Source organism: Mus caroli, unplaced genomic scaffold (assembly GCF_978045245.1).
Source record: "Mus caroli unplaced genomic scaffold, Mus_caroli_1 scaffold_16, whole genome shotgun sequence".
NCBI lineage: Eukaryota > Metazoa > Chordata > Mammalia > Rodentia > Muridae > Mus > Mus caroli.
In genome coordinates, this window is record NW_028227271.1 from 66437674 (window position 1) to 66457993 (window position 20320).

The 20320-nt window shown below is 40.1% G+C and overlaps 1 protein-coding gene across 3 annotated transcripts in view; it reads left to right on the forward strand.

Annotated features, from left to right (window-relative positions):
- The window catches only part of Ubr5 (ubiquitin protein ligase E3 component n-recognin 5), a 114981-nt gene that overhangs the window by 76854 nt on the left and 17807 nt on the right, over positions 1 to 20320 (forward strand). For all 3 annotated transcript variants that reach the window (XM_085831909.1, XM_085831908.1, XM_085831910.1), the window contains exons 29-47: positions 1134 to 1280; positions 1421 to 1539; positions 1616 to 1742; positions 1836 to 1965; positions 3065 to 3225; positions 3325 to 3564; positions 5081 to 5204; positions 5768 to 5879; positions 7358 to 7489; positions 7784 to 8045; positions 8577 to 8841; positions 8999 to 9210; positions 13590 to 13820; positions 14399 to 14472; positions 16143 to 16315; positions 16400 to 16513; positions 17381 to 17601; positions 19530 to 19650; positions 19753 to 19851. In XM_085831909.1, the coding sequence (XP_085688035.1) occupies positions 1134 to 1280; positions 1421 to 1539; positions 1616 to 1742; positions 1836 to 1965; positions 3065 to 3225; positions 3325 to 3564; positions 5081 to 5204; positions 5768 to 5879; positions 7358 to 7489; positions 7784 to 8045; positions 8577 to 8841; positions 8999 to 9210; positions 13590 to 13820; positions 14399 to 14472; positions 16143 to 16315; positions 16400 to 16513; positions 17381 to 17601; positions 19530 to 19650; positions 19753 to 19851 (3064 nt within the window). The remainder of the gene's footprint in view (positions 1 to 1133; positions 1281 to 1420; positions 1540 to 1615; positions 1743 to 1835; positions 1966 to 3064; positions 3226 to 3324; positions 3565 to 5080; positions 5205 to 5767; positions 5880 to 7357; positions 7490 to 7783; positions 8046 to 8576; positions 8842 to 8998; positions 9211 to 13589; positions 13821 to 14398; positions 14473 to 16142; positions 16316 to 16399; positions 16514 to 17380; positions 17602 to 19529; positions 19651 to 19752; positions 19852 to 20320) is intronic.

A 20320-nucleotide genomic window follows, 5' to 3' on the forward strand; every position in this document is an offset into this window, starting at 1 on the left:
TCTCAGGTTTTCATTGCAGTACAAAGTACTTATGCTTTGATTTCAGCATAATTCAGAAAGTGAAGCTTTCTACAGTTGAGTTCCTACATACAGGACTATGGCTGGTGTAGAGTATTGTTAAGCACTTGTATTCCGTTACTTGTAGTGAGTGACTAGAATCGGGTTAATCTTGCTAGAGTGGTCAGATTGCTGTTTTAAAGCATGTTTACAGAGTAGTGTCATGTGTATTCTACAGCCCAAGTTTTAGGTGCCTCCACCCCTCTCCCCCGGGCCTCTTAATGCGTTACGGTGAAAAACTGGACTCTGCCTTACTCATTTGTTAGATTCAGTAATCTCATGTAATACGGTCATCTAGCTGGCAGGAAAACTCAAGCTTAACATTTGTAGAGTCTCAGTGTTACCAACAGGAACACTGGGTTATACATGTACATGTGTAGCTGCTGTAGATTATAGGAAAATGGGCCATCAGAATCCTCCATTTGGGATTTTTGAGGAGGATTGGCAGGTAAGGGCACCTGCTGCAGAGCCTGATGAGCCTGAGTTTGATCCTTGGGTTTACATGATGTGAAGCGAGACCAGACTTGCAGATTGTCTCCTGACTTACACACATACTCTGGCACAAGTGCACCTCTGTCCTTCACTCGCCCTGCTTCACAGGAAGGGTAAGACGATCTTCTCAGTTTCCTCCTGGATGCTGAGTTTCACTTTGTGTTTATTAGCTGAAGTCAATACTCACTGCCAGGACAGGTGAGCCAGGCATTTTATTTTCTGACAGCATTTACAGGCCTGTCAGATAAGACACATACAGGAAACACGTGCTTACCATGGTTAGAGTTGGCTCAATGCCCATTTGAGGACCATGTAGAGTATGTTGGAGACTGGGAAGGACAACAGAAGTGACTGTCCCAGGACATTACAGAGTTAGGTTTCATAGGAATTTTTCTATTGCTTTCTGAACTTTGCACCATTAAATAATATTTTTTTGTATGTAGCTGATAGCAGTTACCCTTTCATTTAAATATCAATAAGAGTTCCTTTTAGTTTTATCAAGTTATAAGTCTTCATTGCAATGTAGATCTGTAATTTAAAGTTTTTTTGAACTTTTCTGTGATTTTTTTTTTTTTTTCTAACAGACTCAAGCGGACTTCACCAACAGCTTATTGTGATTGTTGGGAGAAATGTAAGTGTAAAACATTGATCGCTGGACAGAAGTCTGCTCGTCTTGATCTACTTTATCGCCTGCTCACTGCTACAAATCTGGTCACCCTACCAAACAGTAGGCAAGTAGAATGGTTAGGATAGAAAGAGGTCAGCACATGCTGGTGCCACCCTGCTTCCCTCCCTCCCCCCTCCCTCTCTCTCTTCCCCCTCCGCCGCCCTCTTCCTCCCTCCTTCCCTCACAACATGCCCTGTGTTCTAGGGGAGAGCACCTTTTGCTGTTCTTAGTGCAGACGGTGGCCAGGCAGACAGTGGAGCACTGTCAGTATAGGCCTCCACGAATCAGGGAGGATCGCAACAGGAAAACAGCCAGTCCTGACGGTGAGTGAAGTATGCAGTTCTGCTGATGTACAAAGCATTGAATTCTATTTTTGTCTGACACATTCTTCCTTTTTAGATTCAGATATGCCTGACCATGACTTAGAGCCCCCAAGGTTTGCCCAGCTTGCCCTAGAGCGCGTCCTTCAGGACTGGAATGCTTTGAGATCTATGATTATGTTTGGGTCACAGGAGAACAAAGACCCGTATGTATTTGTTAAAACATTTAAAAATTTTTTCTCAGTTCCTGGGCTAATGTTGTCTTTTAGAATTTATTCTGTCTCTCTTTGCCTCTCCAGTCTGAGTGCCAGCAGCAGGATAGGCCATCTTTTGCCAGAAGAGCAGGTCTACCTCAACCAGCAGAGCGGCACGATTCGGCTCGACTGTTTCACTCATTGCCTTATTGTCAAGTGTACAGCAGATATTTTGGTGAGTTCACTAAATACGTGAATTTGTTCTTAGCATCCCATGGTTTTAAAGGTCAAACTTAAAAGACTGATAACGTCTGCGGATTAAGTTAAAGGGAGTATATTAACATGGATGCTTTTCTGTGGAAGAATTTTAAATAAAAACCTTAAATTGATAAAAAATGTGTAAACCCTTTTTAAATTTGTTTTTCTCTAATTTTAACTAAAATTTAGATAATAGGACCCAGTGGTGGATGGATGTTCCTTAGGCACTGACAGGACATTGAGTTTAGTCCTTTCGGCAGGCTAGTTTGTTACTGTCAGGTGCCACTCTTACCTCTTCCCTCCAAACCTGTTCTAAGTAGTTTATAATAACTGCATAAAGTTAGGATACAATAAAATGTTTTGTGAATCTAACCATAGTAGATCTTAAATTATAGTCTAGTCAATTACTCAATGAAATGGAACATGTTTTGCTATAAAGATTGTTATAAAAACCATTAAAAAATAACATGAAATTGGGTTTTCTTTGTAGTTGGTATCTGTTTTTTGTATTATGCACAGGGAAGTATTAGAAAGTAGTAAATCAGATATGCGATAAGTGTACTTCATGAGTGAACTTGTGATTTTACATGTTTGATATTTCCTTCTAAACATGCATGATAAGTATATACAGGCCTATGGGACAAAAGCCAAGTTAGTATACATTTGGGATCCATTTGCTATCAGACACACAGTATCAGTACAGGTAGGTGTATACCTGTAAATGGTTTGGTTCAGTTTGTTTCAAAATTTTGTTACAGGGGCTGTCAAGGCGGCTTAGCTAGTAACAGGTGCCACCAGAGCCTAACAGCCTCAGCTCAGTCACTGGACCCACGCGGTAGAAGGAGAGGACTGCCGCCTGCACGGTGTTCACTCACCTCCACATGCACACATGTACATACGTCATATATGTGTGTATACACATTCACACATATATACATAAATCACAATATTCATATATACACACAAAAAACATTTTTAACATTTTATTGGGAACTATTAATATTTTAAAAATATTAGACTACATTAACCATCATATGAACTATCTCAGCATTAATAGAATGATTGCAATTTTAAAGCTTTTAGATACTCTGCTAGGCACCTTAGTAAAAGAACTCCAAAACAAGTACACACCCGGACGCCGGGAAGAAGCAATTGCTGTGACAATGAGGTTTCTACGATCTGTGGCAAGAGTGTTTGTCATTCTTAGTGTGGAAATGGCTTCGTCCAAAAAGAAAAAGTAAGGCATTTCAAACCTTTTGCACATATTTGTAGTGTGATAATGCTAGTATGTGTATGAGAAGAATCATTAGAGGTTTTTATTTTTTTCCTGCTGTAGCAACTTTATCCCACAGCCAATTGGAAAATGCAAACGTGTGTTTCAAGCACTGCTTCCTTATGCTGTAGAAGAGCTGTGTAACGTGGCAGAGTCTCTGATCGTTCCCGTCAGGATGGGGACTGCCCGGCCGACAGCACCATTTACCCTGGCCAGTACTAGCATAGATGCCATGCAGGGCAGTGAAGAACTATTTTCAGTAGAACCATTACCACCACGGCCATCATCAGATCAGGCAAGCAGGTATGTTAATGTTTTGTATGGAAATGGTTTATCTGGCTTATTAAAGCTGTGCTTTTGAGTAGCAGTTGAAATGATTTTCACAATTCTAATTTTGTCACCTAATGTAAATATAATATTTTAGTACTTACCTGCCCACCATGGATTAAAACTAAATACTAACAACAGAAAGCTTACAAACTTTCTGAATTGGAACACCTCACTACTAAATGAAAAAGTAGCCACGTAGCCAGATGTGTTGCAAGTCGTTTGCTCCAGGAAGTGGCTAGTGCTTTCAGCCCCTGCCCGGCTTCCCTTGAGTCCTCCGACAGAAGGCACACACACAGTTAATTCCTTCACTACTTGCCTTCTTGGCACGATTGCTGGGTGCTGATTCTCCTGCCTGAAAAAGCCTGCCCTTACCAAGTTATTATTGTCCTGTCTCTACCTGCCCTAACCTAGCCCCTGTCAAATAGCCCTGACCACTTGCCTGTAGTAGTGGCCACAGGCCCCAGCTCCCCTGAGACCTCACATGGTTGCTGCGTTCTTCTTCCAAAGCATGGCAGAAAAACCCCTCTCCTTCCTTGAATCTGCTTTTCCTCTTGGGACCCAGAAATCCTGCCCAAACTTTCTGCCCAGAAATTGGCCCTTGGCTTTCTTTACTGACAAAACAAGAATCAATTGCAGAATAGGACCTTCCCATCAGAACTTCCCCCTTCACCCGTGGTGCATGCCTTTAATCCAAGCCTGGGGCACAGAGGCAGGTAGATCTCAGTTTTCACAGCCAGCCATGTCTACAGAGTGAGTCAGGACAGCCAAGGAGAGCTACACAGAGAAACCCTGTCTGGAAAAAAGAAAAAGAAGAAATTCTTTTTTTTAAAAAAATTCTAAAGATTTTTCTCTCAGCTTCCTCTTTGCCTTTGTAACGATGCATCTGTTTTAGCAGATCCGGGAAGCCCTGGTTGTGAGGTAAGTACCTGTATGCTTATGCAAAGGCACTGTACCCTAGTTGTGTCTAATAATTTCTTTGATTCTCATTTCGCAGGAAACCTGTTAAGGAGAAAGACACTAAAAGCTTTATATTTTAATGTCTTTTAGCTCATTCTTGAATCTTTAAATGAAGTGACCAGAGGGCTGTTAAACATCATGCTTCTAGTTTTTGGTTTCTTTAAAACTCAATTTAATGATTGTTTGCTTCCTTTTGTGTGGATGCACCTGCCTTTGGTTATGTCTAAGTCAAATTTGAAGAGAAGTGAAACTTTGAGCACTCTGCTTTTGGTTGTTACTCTGTTCTAAAATATAATTTGTAAATGTGCTTTCCCTATGCCATGTCCACCCACTAACCAGTCAGTGGGAAACAAGCAAGTGCAGGATAGAAACTGTGTTTTAATGTGTGAATGTTGGTGTCAGTACTCTTGGCATCTGAGGATGCTGGAGGGAAGAAAGACTGTAAGGATTGAGCTGCAAAAAGGATCCCAGTGAGCAGTGTGTTGTGTGAGCCATCATGACAGCTGTGGTCTCTCCCCCTGACTCCTTACAGCTCCAGTCAGTCTCAGTCATCTTACATCATTCGGAATCCACAGCAGAGGCGCATCAGCCAGTCACAGCCCGTCAGAGGCCGAGACGAGGAACAGGATGATATTGTGTCAGCAGATGTAGAAGAGGTATTTTTTAACTGTTTTAAGTGCAGGTGACATACTTTGGTGGGAAGAGCAGTCACTTAGAAGTCAGTCTTGATGGTGTTAGTTTGAAACTACCCTGTGTTCCAGCCATCTTGTCCACTTTAGTTATACTCATTTGTGGCTGTATATATTACAGTGATGTCAGCAATCTTCCATTTATTCAGTACCAGGAAATTGGACACATAAACTTGTTTTTTACCTAAAGACTAAGACTAAAGATAGTTTCACTGTTGACTTTTTTAATAGTTTAATGCAATGCATTTGAAAGTATAGAAAGTTCAGCCCTTCCCCATTTCCCAGAACAGTTTTATACTGCTAATTTTGAAACCTGTTTTTAGACACTAATTACAAACTATGTGATATGCTGATAGAAATTTTCATAATGAATTGTCATTAGTAAATGATTTTAAAACAGCATAATACAAATTTAGAATCCCTTATTTTAGAGAGCTTTAAAATTTTATTTTACTAATTCTATGGACAAAAATGGTAGAAACAGGTTTATTATGTGCTGTGATGATCTATAAATAAAATTGTGGGTTCAGGTTGAGGTGGTGGAAGGCGTGGCTGGAGAGGAGGATCATCATGATGAACAGGAAGAGCACGGGGAAGAGAATGCTGAGGCTGAGGGACATCACGATGAGCATGATGAAGACGGTATGTGGGAGAGGGGGGAGTCAGGTGCCTGGAGAGTAGCCTCGTTTGCTCTGCAGTAACGGAATCATTTTCTTCTGAAGTACTCTGTAGTATGTTTTACAGTTTAGGAAGTAAGTAAACATACATCAAATAATTGTATTTGTTAAAGGACCTTGTTTGTGTGAGTCAGGGTGTTGTGTACCCCAGGTCTCCCTCAGACTCACTGTGCAGGTGAGCATGGCCTTAAGCTTCTCACCCCTCTGCTTCCACTTCCCAAGTGCTGGGACTACAGGTGTGCATGATTATGCCAAGATCCAGTCAGAGCTACACACACACACACTCTCTCTCTCTCTCTCTCTCTCTCTCTCTCTCTCTCTCTCTCTCTCTCTCTCTACCAGTTGAACTACATCTCTAGCCCACCTTCTTTTCTTTCATTCTAATGGGGAGCTGGTTGATGGCTCAGTGGGTAAGGATATCATTGTCCAGCCTGTGACCCGAGTTCATTATTCATTTACTTAATGTGTGTATAAGTGTTTGTGAATGTAAGTATGCAACAACAATGTAGTATTTTGTCTCCCTTGCACTCTATGAGATCTGATTTCAGATCTTGTACTACTGCTGCCTGTGTGCTGAACTGTCTCACTAGCCCACACAGTCTGTTTTCTTTTTTCTTTTATTTTTTGGTTTTTGAGACAGGGTTTTTCTGTGTAGCCCTGTCTCTCCTGGAACTCACTGTGTAGACCAGGCTGGCCCTGAACTCAGAAATCCTCCTGTCTCTGCTGGGATTAAAGGCGTGCGCCACCACGCCCTGCCGGCATCTGTTTTCTTAAAAACTACTTCAGTGGTAAAATATTCAGCACTTTGGAAGCTGAGGCAGGGTTTCAAATCTAAGGCCAGTCTGGGCTACCTAGCAAGAGCCTGTCTGACTTTTTTTCCTCTAAAGGAAGTCAGTCATAATTCAGCAGTGGAAAGTTTGGAGTGTAGAGAACAGGAAAACAGTCTATAATCTCCCGAGATTTAATGGCTGTGTGCTTACAGTCAGTGTTTTGTGTTGGTGATCCCCATGCACTCCTCAAGATTATACATATAATCTTTATGGCTCTGCTTAAGTCAGGCAACTGAACTGTAATATTAGAATGTTATTTATCTTGACATGTTAGTGTTAGTTTAAAAAAAAAAAAGTTTTTAAGTTCTTTCTTGAAGAAAAAGAGATGAAAACAGGGTAGGTGGATGTGGGTGCTGCCCAGACACTGGGGCTCTGCAGGGCAGGAACTAAATTGTCCTGCAAGAGTCTACTGATTACAGTACTTGAATAATTTTTCCATGGTAAGCAGCCAGTACTTTTTTCTGCAGAGCACCTGGCTTTCTGATTTCTTTTCACTGTCTTAACCACTGGGCCTTCTTAGTTCCTACTAAGTGTAGGATAGACCAGCTTGTCACACCTACATTGATTATTTGGTGAAACGTTTGCCCTTTTTATTCATTCACTACTTTTCTAGGAAGTGACATGGAGCTAGATTTGTTAGCAGCAGCTGAAACGGAAAGTGACAGTGAAAGTAACCATAGTAACCAAGATAATGCTAGTGGGCGCAGAAGTGTTGTCACCGCAGCCACTGCTGGCTCAGAAGCAGGTATGTTGTTTCCTTATGGGTTAGCTGTTATAATTGTATGTCTGATGGGTAGCCAGAACCTTTATGTAATTTTATTTCTTTTTCTGTGACAGTTCTTATTAGCTTTTGTTTCAGTAATGGATTAATTTTAAAGTTTATTTAAAAGAGTTCTTTTCTAATTGAGATGTTTTTATGATGGCTTCACAGTATTATATATTACCTGTCACAGTTGAATATAATATTTTGAGAGGCACATTGTAAAGTTAATTATCAATGGATTTACAGTGTTTTTGGTTTTAAAAATTAAAACTTTAGGAGCGAGCAGTGTTCCTGCCTTTTTTTCTGAAGATGACTCTCAGTCAAATGACTCAAGTGACTCTGACAGCAGTAGCAGTCAGAGTGATGACATAGAGCAGGAGACCTTTATGCTTGATGAGCCACTAGAAAGGACAACGAATAGCTCCCATGCAAATGGTGCTGCCCAGGCTCCTCGCTCCATGCAGTGGGCTGTCCGAAATCCGCAGCATCAGCGAGCAGCGAGCACAGCTCCGTCCAGCACGTCTACGCCAGCAGGCAAGTCTGCAAACTCTGTCATTTTTAGGAGAGCTCCAACATGTTTATCTAGACAGCAACGTTGTATAAACATGCCTTTTGTTGAGTATCAAATAGAAGAAGTACAAAAACATTACTATATCAAGACTTCTTAATCTCTGCATTGTTGCTTTGGGCTGGGTAATTCTTATCTTTGAGGTCTTTTGTCAGGTGTGGCTTACACCCATTGCCTTTACCCGGTAGACATCAGTAGTATTCCCAACCCTGTGTTCTTCCCTTCTCTCCTTGTAACAACTAAAAGTGTCTGCACACATTGCCAGATGCTTCCTTTTGTAGTGGTTATGAAGTACAGAATTATTCCTGGATGATAATATATTAACTTCTTGTCCACCTTCACACTCTCTTCCCCCAAACTTATATAGGAGAGGTATACTTTTTTGCTCATGTACATATTATTAATTGACCATTTAGATTTGTATAAGCCTATATAATGTCACTAGCAGTTAGCAACTATATAAATACGCTCATGGTAATTGTCCTTTCTCCTTATAGCAAGTTCTGCAGGTTTGATTTATATTGATCCTTCAAATTTACGCCGGAGCGGCACCATCAGTACAAGTGCTGCAGCGGCAGCAGCTGCTTTGGAAGCTAGCAATGCCAGCAGCTACTTAACATCTGCAAGCAGTTTAGCCAGGGCTTACAGCATTGTCATCAGACAAATCTCGGACTTGATGGGCCTTATCCCTAAGTATAATCACCTAGTATACTCTCAGATTCCAGCAGCTGTGAAATTGACTTACCAAGATGCAGTCAACTTACAGGTATGATCCATTGAAAAGTTACTTATTGTTTTGCCTATCAATTAGGAGAATTTCAATATAAATGGATGTTGCAAATGCTTAAGTATTGACATACTAGTACTATATCAAAATTAGCTTTGTTTGGATAGTTTTGACTATTGTAGTTTGATCTTCATAGAACTATGTAGAAGAAAAGCTTATTCCTACGTGGAACTGGATGGTCAGTATTATGGATTCTACTGAAGCTCAATTACGTTATGGTTCTGCATTAGCATCTGCTGGTGATCCAGGACACCCAAATCATCCCCTTCATGCCTCTCAGAATTCAGCTCGAAGAGAGAGGATGACTGCACGGGAAGAGGCCAGTTTAAGAACGCTTGAAGGCAGACGGTATGAAATCCTCCATATGCATTCATGTATTGGAACAGAGCCCCTAAAGCCTAGGTTAGAGGTTTTTAATTGCTGTACATCTGACCTCATCTTAACGGCAAAGAAGAAGGCAACTGTCTCATCTTACTTGGTAGGCAGTTGAAGCAAACTAGTTTCGTTAGCCAAGTTACTTTGTAAAAATCCATCTGTGTCATCCTAGGAATCTGTACTGAAAACTGTTGTCAGCTTGTGGCCTTGTTTACATGTGTCCTGCTCCTCCTCTGCCTCCCTTCATACAGCAGGCACATGTTCTCGGGAAGATTTGGTTTTGACTAAGGCTGGACAGGAATGCAAGGGTCAAGTGTGCTATCACTTTCAGGTCGAAACCACACATGTGTGCACATGCACTGTCTTGTTTAATCATAAATGCATTTATATATTTGTATATGCTCTGTGTTCAGTCACACAGACCATCTCTCAGGACTAGGAATTGGCCCGGCATTGCAGTCAGAGGAATAGCCGTACGATCCAGTGAGAGTGAGGGTCTGTCTGCAGCAGAGTCTGGGGCTTTGGGTCTTACTGTTCCTGGCAGATAAAGAAGTGTGAGAAGACACAGGTCTGGAGGACAGCAAGAGAGGATAAGATGGGGAAAAAAAATTGAAATACTAATATTTGTTGAGACAGGGTAGGGTACGGCAAGATTATGTTTAATACTTGCTTCTAAACAACTTACCGGAAAATAAGAAAATCTAGGAATTGAATTAATATACTTCTGAACATTTAGGGACTGGAAACAAATTTAGTGGGCTGGGTGGTAGAGACACCTTCCTTAGGAGATTGGGAATAGCAGTTCTTTTGTTCTAGAAGTCCTGCTGCACAAAGGACAGAGGTTCTTGTCTTTCTTAGACTTAATCAGTTGCTGTAAAAGAACCCAGGACACCATGGCTGGAGAGATAGCTCAGTGCTTAATAACACTTCTCTTGCATAGGACCTGGGTTCAATTCCTAGCACACATGTGGCAGCTTACAACGATCTTTACCTTCAGTTCCAGGAGATCAAATACCCTCTTCTGGTCTCCACTGGCAGTGAACCCACATGGCACACTTTCTTATACGCAGGCAAAACCCTCATACATAAAATACTCTTAAAAAACCAAAACACAGAATCCTGATGTGGGATCTTGATTGGTGTCAGTATTGTGTCTCTCCCTCCATACCTCATTATAATCACGTATATTGACTCCTTTTTTAAGGTATGTGGTTAATTGACTAATTAGAATTGGAAATATATTCATCATCTCTTTAGGAAATCTTACACATCTCAATGGACATTCCTGTCCTATTTTCTACCTGTAGATTCTGAACACATGTCAATAGAATCATTGTCTTTTAGGACTGCCTTCTGTCATTTAACATGATGGTTTTTTGGATTCACTTATGTGTGGCATGTGTCAATTACGCTTTAAAAATACTCTTTTAACTCGCTGTATTATATGTTTTAAAAATATTAACCACTCATCAATTGAAACTTGAAATATTTCATTATTGTGCATGATGTTGCACATTTTCATAAAGGTTTTGTGTGGCCATAAACTTCTGGTGTCGTTACCTACTTGTCAGTTTGCTAGGTCTCATGATAATGGTATGTGTTATATAAAGTCTGAGATGCTGCTGCCAGACTGTTTTCCTTTTGGAAAATACTCTGAATAGTAGTATTGGGGAGAGCTTTAATTTCTCTATATTTTCTTCTTCCATTCCGCCTCCCTTTCTGGCCTAAAACTCATTTTGTAGCAGGTGACCTTCTGATCTTCTGTAGCCACCTTGGCTGTGCTAGGGCATAGGCAAAGATCTTACACAAGTGTGTATCAGTTCCTCTATCTTTGTACTGTAGGCATCCTAGTTGGTGTAATACAACATTGAACTGTCCTCCTACCTGAGGGGTGGGGGCACCTCAAATTACAGATCTGAGTTCTCTGTGGGTTTGATTTGCTATAGTAATGTTGGAACATTTTATCACCATTAGCTTCTTCATGCAACTGTAAATTTGCTTTCTTTTTTAAAGTTTTTATTTTGTTATATAAATTCTTTAATATATTTTGGATAACCATGTGCCTTTCCATGCCTGCCATAGTTTCCAAATAATGACATGGAGACTATATTTATTTATAAGGTTTTGGTCTTAAAGCTAGGCATTGATTCCCAGTACCTCAGTTATCCTGTTGATACTAATCTAAGTTCTAACTAACATGGCTTAGTTAGAAATAGAAAAAGCCATAGGCTTTTTATTTAAACCAATCAGAAGGTGACAGAGAACATTGTTAACAAAGCTAAGGCAGGCAATGCTTAACAATACCAAGATCCAGCCTCTCTCATTTGAATAATACAAAGATAATCTTTACACGGTATACAATAATATTATCCTAGCAGAATTTCTTATCAATTTTTTAAAAAGATTCTTATTATCCCTCATTTTTCTTAAGCTATCTTTTTTTTCTTTTTACTTTTTTAAAAACTGTGTATATGCATGAATGAATGTCACTTGTAGAAACAAAAAGAGAGAGCATTGGATCCTTTGGTGCTGGAGCTGATGGCAGTTGTATGCTGCCTTACTTGGGGTCTAGGACTGGAACTTGGCTCCTGTGGCAGAGCAGCTCATGCTCTTCACCTCTGACCTGCCTCTTCACCCGCCCTCATCGTTTACTTGTTGATGTCCTTTGAGAAGTACAAACATTTCTAATTTTGGTAAAAGTCCAGAACTCTTTTTTTTTTAATTAATTAATAGATATTTTCTTTATATACATTTTAAATGCTATCCCAAAAGTTCCCTATACCGCCCCCCCCCCCCCCGCCCTGCTCCCCTACCCACCCACTCCCAATTCATGGTGCTGGTGTTTCCCCTGTACTGGGGCATATAAAGTTTGCAAGACCAATGGGCCTCTTTTCCCAATGATAGCCGACTAGGCCATCTTCTGCTACATATGCAGCTAGAGATACGAGCTCTGGGAGTACTGGTTAGTTCATATTATTGTTCCACCTATAGGGTTGCAGACCCCTTCAGCTCCTTGGGTGCTTTCTCTAGCTCCTCCATTGGGGGCCCTGTGTTCCATCTTATAGATGACTGTGAGCATCCACTTCTGTATTTGTCAGGCACTGGCATAGCCTCATACGAGACAGCTATAACAGGGTCCCTTCAGCAAAATCTTTCTGGCATATGCAGTAGTGTCTGGACTTGGTGGCTGATTATGGGATGGATCCCTGGGTGGGGTAGTCTCTGGATAGTCCATCCTTTGTCTTAGCTCCAAACTTTGTCTCTGTAACTCCTTTCATGGGTATTTTGTTCCCTATTTTAAGGAGGAATGCAGTATTCACCCATTGGTCTTCCCTCTTTTTAATTAGTTCAGAACTCTTAACACTTTTCTTTGCTGCTTATGAGTTTTGGTAACTTCCTTCCTTTCATCCATCCATCCATCCATCCGTCTATAATTTTAAGCTATTTTGCCGTGTAGTAACCTGGCATCAAATTTGGTACATAGCCCAGGTCTGCTGCACTCTCATCTTTTAGCCTCCCATTTCCAAAGCAATGGGATGAGTCATCATGCCTGTCATTTGATGGGATTTTGATGTATTATCTTAGATCCCTTTTCTATCGCTGTAACTTAGGGCGGAAAGGGCTTATTTTCCAAGCCCTTACAGCTTGTAGTCAGTCATCCAGGGGAGTTAGGGTAGGAACTCAGACTCGGAACCAGGAGGCAGGAACTGATAGAGGAAGCTCCTTACAATAGGACTTGCTCAGCCTGCTTTCTTACAGCACCTATGTGCAGTGTGCTAGATCTCCCACATCAGTCATAAGGAGGAAAATGCCTGCCCCACAGACTTAATCAAAGGCAATCTAATGGAGCCATTTTGATGGTTCCTTCTTAGATGAGTCTAGCGTGTATCAGGCTGACACAGAATACTACTAGGCAGCATAGGAAGTGGTTCTCAGAATGGTTCCTAGAACTCTATCATTGGCCTTAACTGACAACTTGTTAGAAGTGCAGATTCAGACCTATTAAGACTGGTAGTAGACACCCTGAATGTAGGTCTATAAGTCATAATCAGTGTTATAAATGTTCTGTTTTCTCTTTTTAAGACTTACTTATTTTCATGTTTGAGTGCTTTGTACACGCAGTATCCAAGGAGGCCATAAAGGGTGTCTGATCCCCATGGGAATGGGTTGACTGCCACCTCGTTATGTGTCGGGAACTGACCTGGGTCCTCTGCAAGAGTATCAAGTGCTCTTAACTGATGAGCATCAGTTAAGGTCACTCCAGTCCAGTCCTCAATTCTAAATTTTACATATTTATGAAATTTCATATTTGTGGTTTTTATAAATATTTTCATTTGTTTTTGCTCCTCTAGACGTGCTACATTGCTGAGCGCCCGCCAGGGAATGATGTCTGCTCGAGGAGACTTTCTCAATTACGCTCTGTCTTTAATGAGATCTCATAATGATGAGCATTCTGATGTTCTTCCAGTATTGGATGTGTGCTCATTGAAACATGTGGCATATGTTTTCCAAGCCCTTATATACTGGATTAAAGCAATGAATCAGCAGACAACATTAGACACTCCTCAACTGGAACGCAAAAGGTATGTCCATATTTTGGGGTTTTGTTTGAGAACTCCTGTGTAGTATCTGAGTAAATGGTCACAGTTTGGATAAGGAGATGAGCACTGCAAAAGAGAACAAAGATAGTTCATGTTGAAAGTGGGTTTATCCTCTAGCAACTGCTCACTTAAAAGGAGAAACCAAAATCTAATTAAACCTATTAGTTGAGACATTTGTGTTTAAGTCTTGTATTGGGGGGGGGGGGGGTTGTGTGGGCACTCAGTATTTCTTTTCAGATGGGGAGGTTCTGTTAAGTGCTTTTTGTTATTGTAATGCATTAAGCAGACCACTTTACTATTTCCCCTTTTCTGAAACTATACAGCAGTGTTTGGTTCCAGAGTGAGATGTCTGATGGCGCTTGCCTAACCACCTGAGTTCAATTAAATTCAGTTCCTGCAGATTGTCCTCTGGCTTCCATGTACAAGCTGTGACACACTTCCACAAGCACACACACACACACGTTAGATACCCAGTGACATCTCCAGTGTTCCTCTCACTTGTGTTCTTTTCATACCACATAAATGTTAATTTAAATGACTCACTCATTGTTCTTTTTAAGGACACGAGAACTTCTGGAACTGGGTATTGATAATGAAGATTCAGAACATGAAAATGATGATGACACCAGTCAAAGTTAGTGCCCAGAGCGTCTCCCACTCTTCTTTAAGAAATGGCTGCCTCAGTATTTCCTCCAGGCTTTTTAACTACATTATTTTCTGTTGGGGTGGGAATTTCTTTTTTCTTCTCTGTGTTGAATCTCTTACCTTTTCTGTCACTTTTCTTATACATCTTTGCATTATACATTTCATAATTAAGACTGAATTAATGCTCTGAATTTTCCAATATCCATACATTTTTCTTTTACTTCACGTTTTTGATTTCTTGTTTACATTTACCATTATTTTAAGTCTTATGAAAGCCTTTGTTAATATTGATGCAAAATAGATTTAGTTAAGAAAATGTAAATTATGCTTGAACATGCAAACTAAGAGAAAAATTTTAATGCCGTAAAATGAGAGAGTCTTGTAAGGGCAGCAGCTCTGATTCTGTGGAGTGGGACCTCGTTAAATGACCCCGTCACGGGGCCTCCCAAGGCCATCAGAAAACACAGATAATTTACTTTATGGTTCATAGCAGTAGCAGAATTACAGTTTTGATGAAGCAATGGAAATAATTTCATGGTTGGGTATCATGGCAACATAAGGAACTATATTAAAGGGTTATAGCATTAGGAGGGTTGAGAGCCGCTGTTGTAGAGACAACCTGTAGTTTTTCATTATTTTAATTGACAGTTAAAGATTTAAGATGGGATTAAATAGTCCAGCTTCCTGTTCATTATTCCCAGCAAATACTTTTATTAGTTTAGGGAAAAGACCACTAGTTTGGGCTTTTGTTGTTATTGATGATGATGATGTTGTTTGTGATGGTGGGTTTGGCTTTTTTCCTTTTTTGAAAATCCAGCCAAAATTTACTTTCTACAACTTAGTAAGCACTGCCTGCCAAAGTTTTGTTCCATTAAGGAGAGCTGTTGCTGGTGTGCTAGTGTATCTGTTACTGTTGGCTGGATAAATAGATGATTCAGACAGCTCCTTGTTCATTCAGTATGGGAAGCAGATAGTCAGCCTTCAGCTTGTGGTCGTTTCCTTTTGGTGCTATCCGGTTGAGTCCTGAAATATTCTGAGGAAACTGCTGTTTTTGGCTTCATTCTATCTATGACTTCATTCTCTATATCTAAAGAGAGGATGTAAGAAAACTATTCAAATTGAATGGACCAGTATTGGTTACAGCATTTATTCTTTCATTTTCATTATTATACGATAAATAATGAAATAATGCATTCAATTATTTTGGATTGTCACTTTAAAAAAAAAAAAACCCCAAACCACCAAAAGCTAGGTGTGGTGTCCCAGGCCTGTAATCGCAGCATTGAGGTACGCAGAGGCAGGTCACCCTGGTCTTCATGGAGAGTTCTAGGACAGCCAAGCACGTCACACAGTGAGACCCTGTTTCCAAAACAAACCCTACAAAATGCCAAAAGTTTGGATTACCAACTCATGCATTCATGTATGCGTGTTTGTGTGCATGAGTGCTTGTGTGTGTGTGTGTGTGTATGTATGCACTGCAGGGGTCAAACCCAGGCCCAGGGTTTTGTACATGCTATGCAAGAGCTCTATCACAGAATTTCCTCTCCAGCCCTTAACTTGCTTTCTAGTATATTAGTATTTAATAAGAGATTCCAAACATTTTAGATTGAAGAGGTTAACATTTCTACCCTTTCTAATTACTTTTTTTTTAATGTTTAGGTGCTACTTTGAATGATAAGGATGACGACTCTCTTCCTGCAGAAACTGGCCAAAACCATCCATTTTTCCGACGTTCAGACTCTATGACATTCCTTGGATGTATACCTCCAAATCCATTTGAAGTGCCTTTGGCTGAAGCCATACCCTTGGCTGATCAGCCACATTTGTTGCAGGTGAACTAAACAGATCTAATGTTCTTTCACAGCTGATCTTGGAAATGTTCAATCTAACTATAACGTGTCTTATTAAAATTCCAGCCAAATGCTAGAAAGGAAGATCTTTTTGGTCGCCCAAGTCAGGGTCTTTATTCCTCATCTGCCGGAAGTGGGAAATGCATAGTAGAGGTTACAATGGACAGAAATTGTCTCGAGGTAAGATAGTCAGAGTTTATAATAGATTTCTTAATTAGCAGTTTTCCTTGCATCCAGATGTGAGGAGATGTATTAAGTGCAGCATATGTATTTCCCCAGTAGTTGAAGTGTCAGAAGCCCCTTTCTTTGACTAGACTGGAGCTGTTACTTTTCCTGGTTTTTAGTGTCAACTCATTTCACACATCAGAGGGTCACTAGTACATGCTGCTGAAAATTTAGGTTTCTAAATAAGAATACTTCTATACAGACATTTGTAATTTTAGCTTCAAGTTTTTTCCCTTGATGTGCTGTTACTTGAATGAAGAATAAAATTAATTAAAAGAGGTAGCGTTAACAATGACACACACCTAAATAATTCTGTCTCTTGGGTACTGCCTCGTGCTTTATAACCAAGAAAACAATAAGAAATAAAGCTTGACGAGATTATGAGTTTCAAGTGGGAATTTCAGTTATCATAGCTAATTACATGACAGATTTAGATTTTGGAAAGTCATGTTATTTTTCTGGGGGGGAAAAACAGTATTGCATTTAAAGGCTGCATAAGAGAAATACAGGTGAATAGATATTTGTAATTAATTGGTTAAGGAGAATCTTGTATTAAAATTATTGAGAATATGTAGGACCTGAAGCACCAGAGATAGTATTATATAAATAGTTGCTTTGAGAGTTTCTGAGGCGCTTATGGCGCTCACACTGGAGTATGGTCTTCGGGTCCCCAAGCGCAGATTGCACTTAGATGGGGAAAGAAAGCTCTGGGAAGGGAGCACTCTTAACCACCTGGGGCTCCTGTGGATCGCTGTGAAGTTCAAAATCAATCTTTTTCTCCCCGTAATATATGACTTTTCATTTAAACCTAATACTGTATAGGTTCTTCCAACTAAAATGTCTTATGCTGCCAATCTAAAAAATGTAATGAACATGCAAAACCGGCAGAAGAAAGAAGGGGAAGAACAGAGCCTGCTGGCCGAAGAAGCTGACAGTTCAAAGCCAGGTCCATCTGCTCCTGATGTTGCTGCCCAGTTGAAAAGCAGTTTACTAGCAGAGATAGGACTCACGGAAAGCGAAGGCCCCCCCCTTACATCTTTCAGGTACTCCTACATGGAGCAATACTCTTTGGGCTGTTTCCTTTTCTTTTTCAAATGTGATCTGACCCCCCTGCTGTCTGTTCTGCTCTGCTCCCCCTGCTCTTTGCTCTGCTCTGCTCTATTTATTATATGTAAGTACACTGTAGCTGTCTTCAGACACACCAGAAGAGGGTGTCAGATCTTACGGATGGTTGTGAGCCACCATGTGGTTGCTGATTTGAACTCAGGACCTCTGGAAGAGCAGTCAGTGCTCTTAACCACTGAGCTATCTCTCCAGCCCTCTTGGTGCTCTTATTATACTTTTATGATCATTTTTATTTAGAGATTTCACAGTTTGTAAATTTGTATATTGATATTATAATTTATTGTACTCTTCTGTGATTCCTAATTTAGTATCAGGTAGTTAAATATTAATGAGTTTTCTGGACTTTAACATTTAAAAAATTGATCTTTTTCTTTTATGAATTTTAAGGTGCTGTTTTTTTTAATGTTTAATACTGATTTAAAACTATCAATTTAGACGTTATCAGCAGTTCAGCTAACCTGTAAATACTGGAAAGAATGGGATTTTCAGGATTTGTGGCTTACTTAATTAGGGTTCACAAATGGTATCTTGGCCATAGTAGGTTTTTATTTTTAAATAAGAAGTTATAGGTATATACTGTTGCTTATTCACCAGATGTTGGCTCTTGTGTATTTCTAGTTTTTGGCTAGAAGTGTAAGACAATATGTTTTTGCTTACTTGTAAATGAAATAAGGTATGCTTAGAAGATGTTAACTAGTAAATGAATAAGTAATGTTTACCGACCATAAAGGTCATGGGGTAATTTCTATACTAAAATAGCCTAGACTTAGACATATGTGAGGAGCTGGCCAAAACATATAGACACAGATTGGAGAAAAGAATTAGAGGTAGAAATACCAGTTAAAATCTGAAGTGGTTCCACCTGGTGAGGAAGAATGGTGCTGGGTTAGCAAATTAGCTTTAGGCATAGAAAGGAAATGATGTCAAAGGAAATTGGACTGTATCAGTGGGGGAACAGAAGATAGAAAAATGTGATTCAAGTCTGTGCAGTGGAGAAATAGTACTGATTGATAAAAATTACTAGGAAATATTGTTGTTGTGAGGCCATTAATAAATTTCATTTATGTTACACTTTAATTCAGTACCACTGATGTAGATAACAAATTCTAGAGGGGATCCAAGAGACATTGACCTCTGAGGAGAGGAAGTGAATACAGTGGGAGTTGAAGCTCCAAGGCCTCCTGATGCTGTGGATGTGGATGGCACCGTCAGTCATACACACAGGAGCGCTCAGCATAGCAAGCTTCTTTCATTAAATAAGACATGGGTTGAAATGCCTTTTTTTTTTTTTTTTCCTTTCTTTTCGAGACAGGGTTTCTCTGTGTAGCCCTGGCTGTCCTGGAACTCACTTTGTAGACCAGGCTGGCCTTGAACTCAGAAAACTGCCTGTCTCTGCCTCCCGAGTGCTGGGATTAAAGGCATGTGCAACTGTGCCTGGCTGGTTTGAAATACTTAAGAGAGCAAAATATTAAAAGACCAGGAAAGGCCTATAGGTGGAACAACATTATGAACTAACTAGTACCCTGGAGCTCTTGACTCTAGCTGCATATGTATCAAAAGATGGCCTAGTCGGCCATCACTGGAAAGAGAGGCCCATTGAACTTGCAAACTTTATATGCCCCAGTACAGGAGAAAGCCAGGGCCAAAACGTGGGAGTGGGTGGGGAGGGGAGTGGGTGGGGGGAGGGTATGGGGGACTTTTGGGATAGCATTGGAAATGTAAATGAGGAAAATAATAAAAAATATTAAAAAAAAAAAAAGACCAGGAAAGGTACTATTATTGACCAAAAGTTTGATTTTAGGGAGTTGATTAATTGCTTTCTTCTCTTTATTTCAATTTTTCCCAGGCCTCAGTGCAGTTTCATGGGGATGGTTATTTCTCATGACATGTTGCTGGGACGCTGGCGCCTGTCTTTAGAACTGTTTGGCAGAGTATTCATGGAAGATGTTGGCGCAGAGCCTGGATCGGTGTGTACTTTGTACACTTTAATTATATTCTGCATGCTAAGAACAAGTTTTAGTGAATAATTGTTTTGCTTCTTTTTTCTTGTTTTGTTTTTGTTTTTAAAGATCTTAACTGAATTGGGTGGTTTTGAGGTAAAAGAATCAAAGTTCCGTAGAGAGATGGAAAAACTGAGAAACCAGCAATCAAGAGATTTATCACTAGAGGTAAAGGTATTTAGATTTTCTCTATCTCTAGTATGTCATGCCACACTTAAACATTCAGAATAATAATAAATATTGCTTAGGGATAGATACATGTTTATAATTAAAATTTTAAAGAAATAATAATTACAAAATTTAGAGCAGTAATTTTTTTTTTTTTAAGAGAGTTTTTGGTTGGAAGTGATTCAGTTGGTGATGTGCTTAAGGACTTGAGTTCAGATCTCAGCACCCAGTTAAGACGCCAAGTGCAGTGGCGTGGTGGGGAGATACAGACAGGATTCTCGGTGCTCCTTGGCTAGCCAGTCTTGCTGAAATAGTGAGAGAGCCCCATCTCACAAAAATATGGTAGAATATGATAAAGGAAGATACCCAATGTCAACCTCTGATCCTTCACACGTTTGCATGAGCAAACAACCTGCACACATGTATGTACAGACACATGATCATGTGTACATGCACACACACACACACA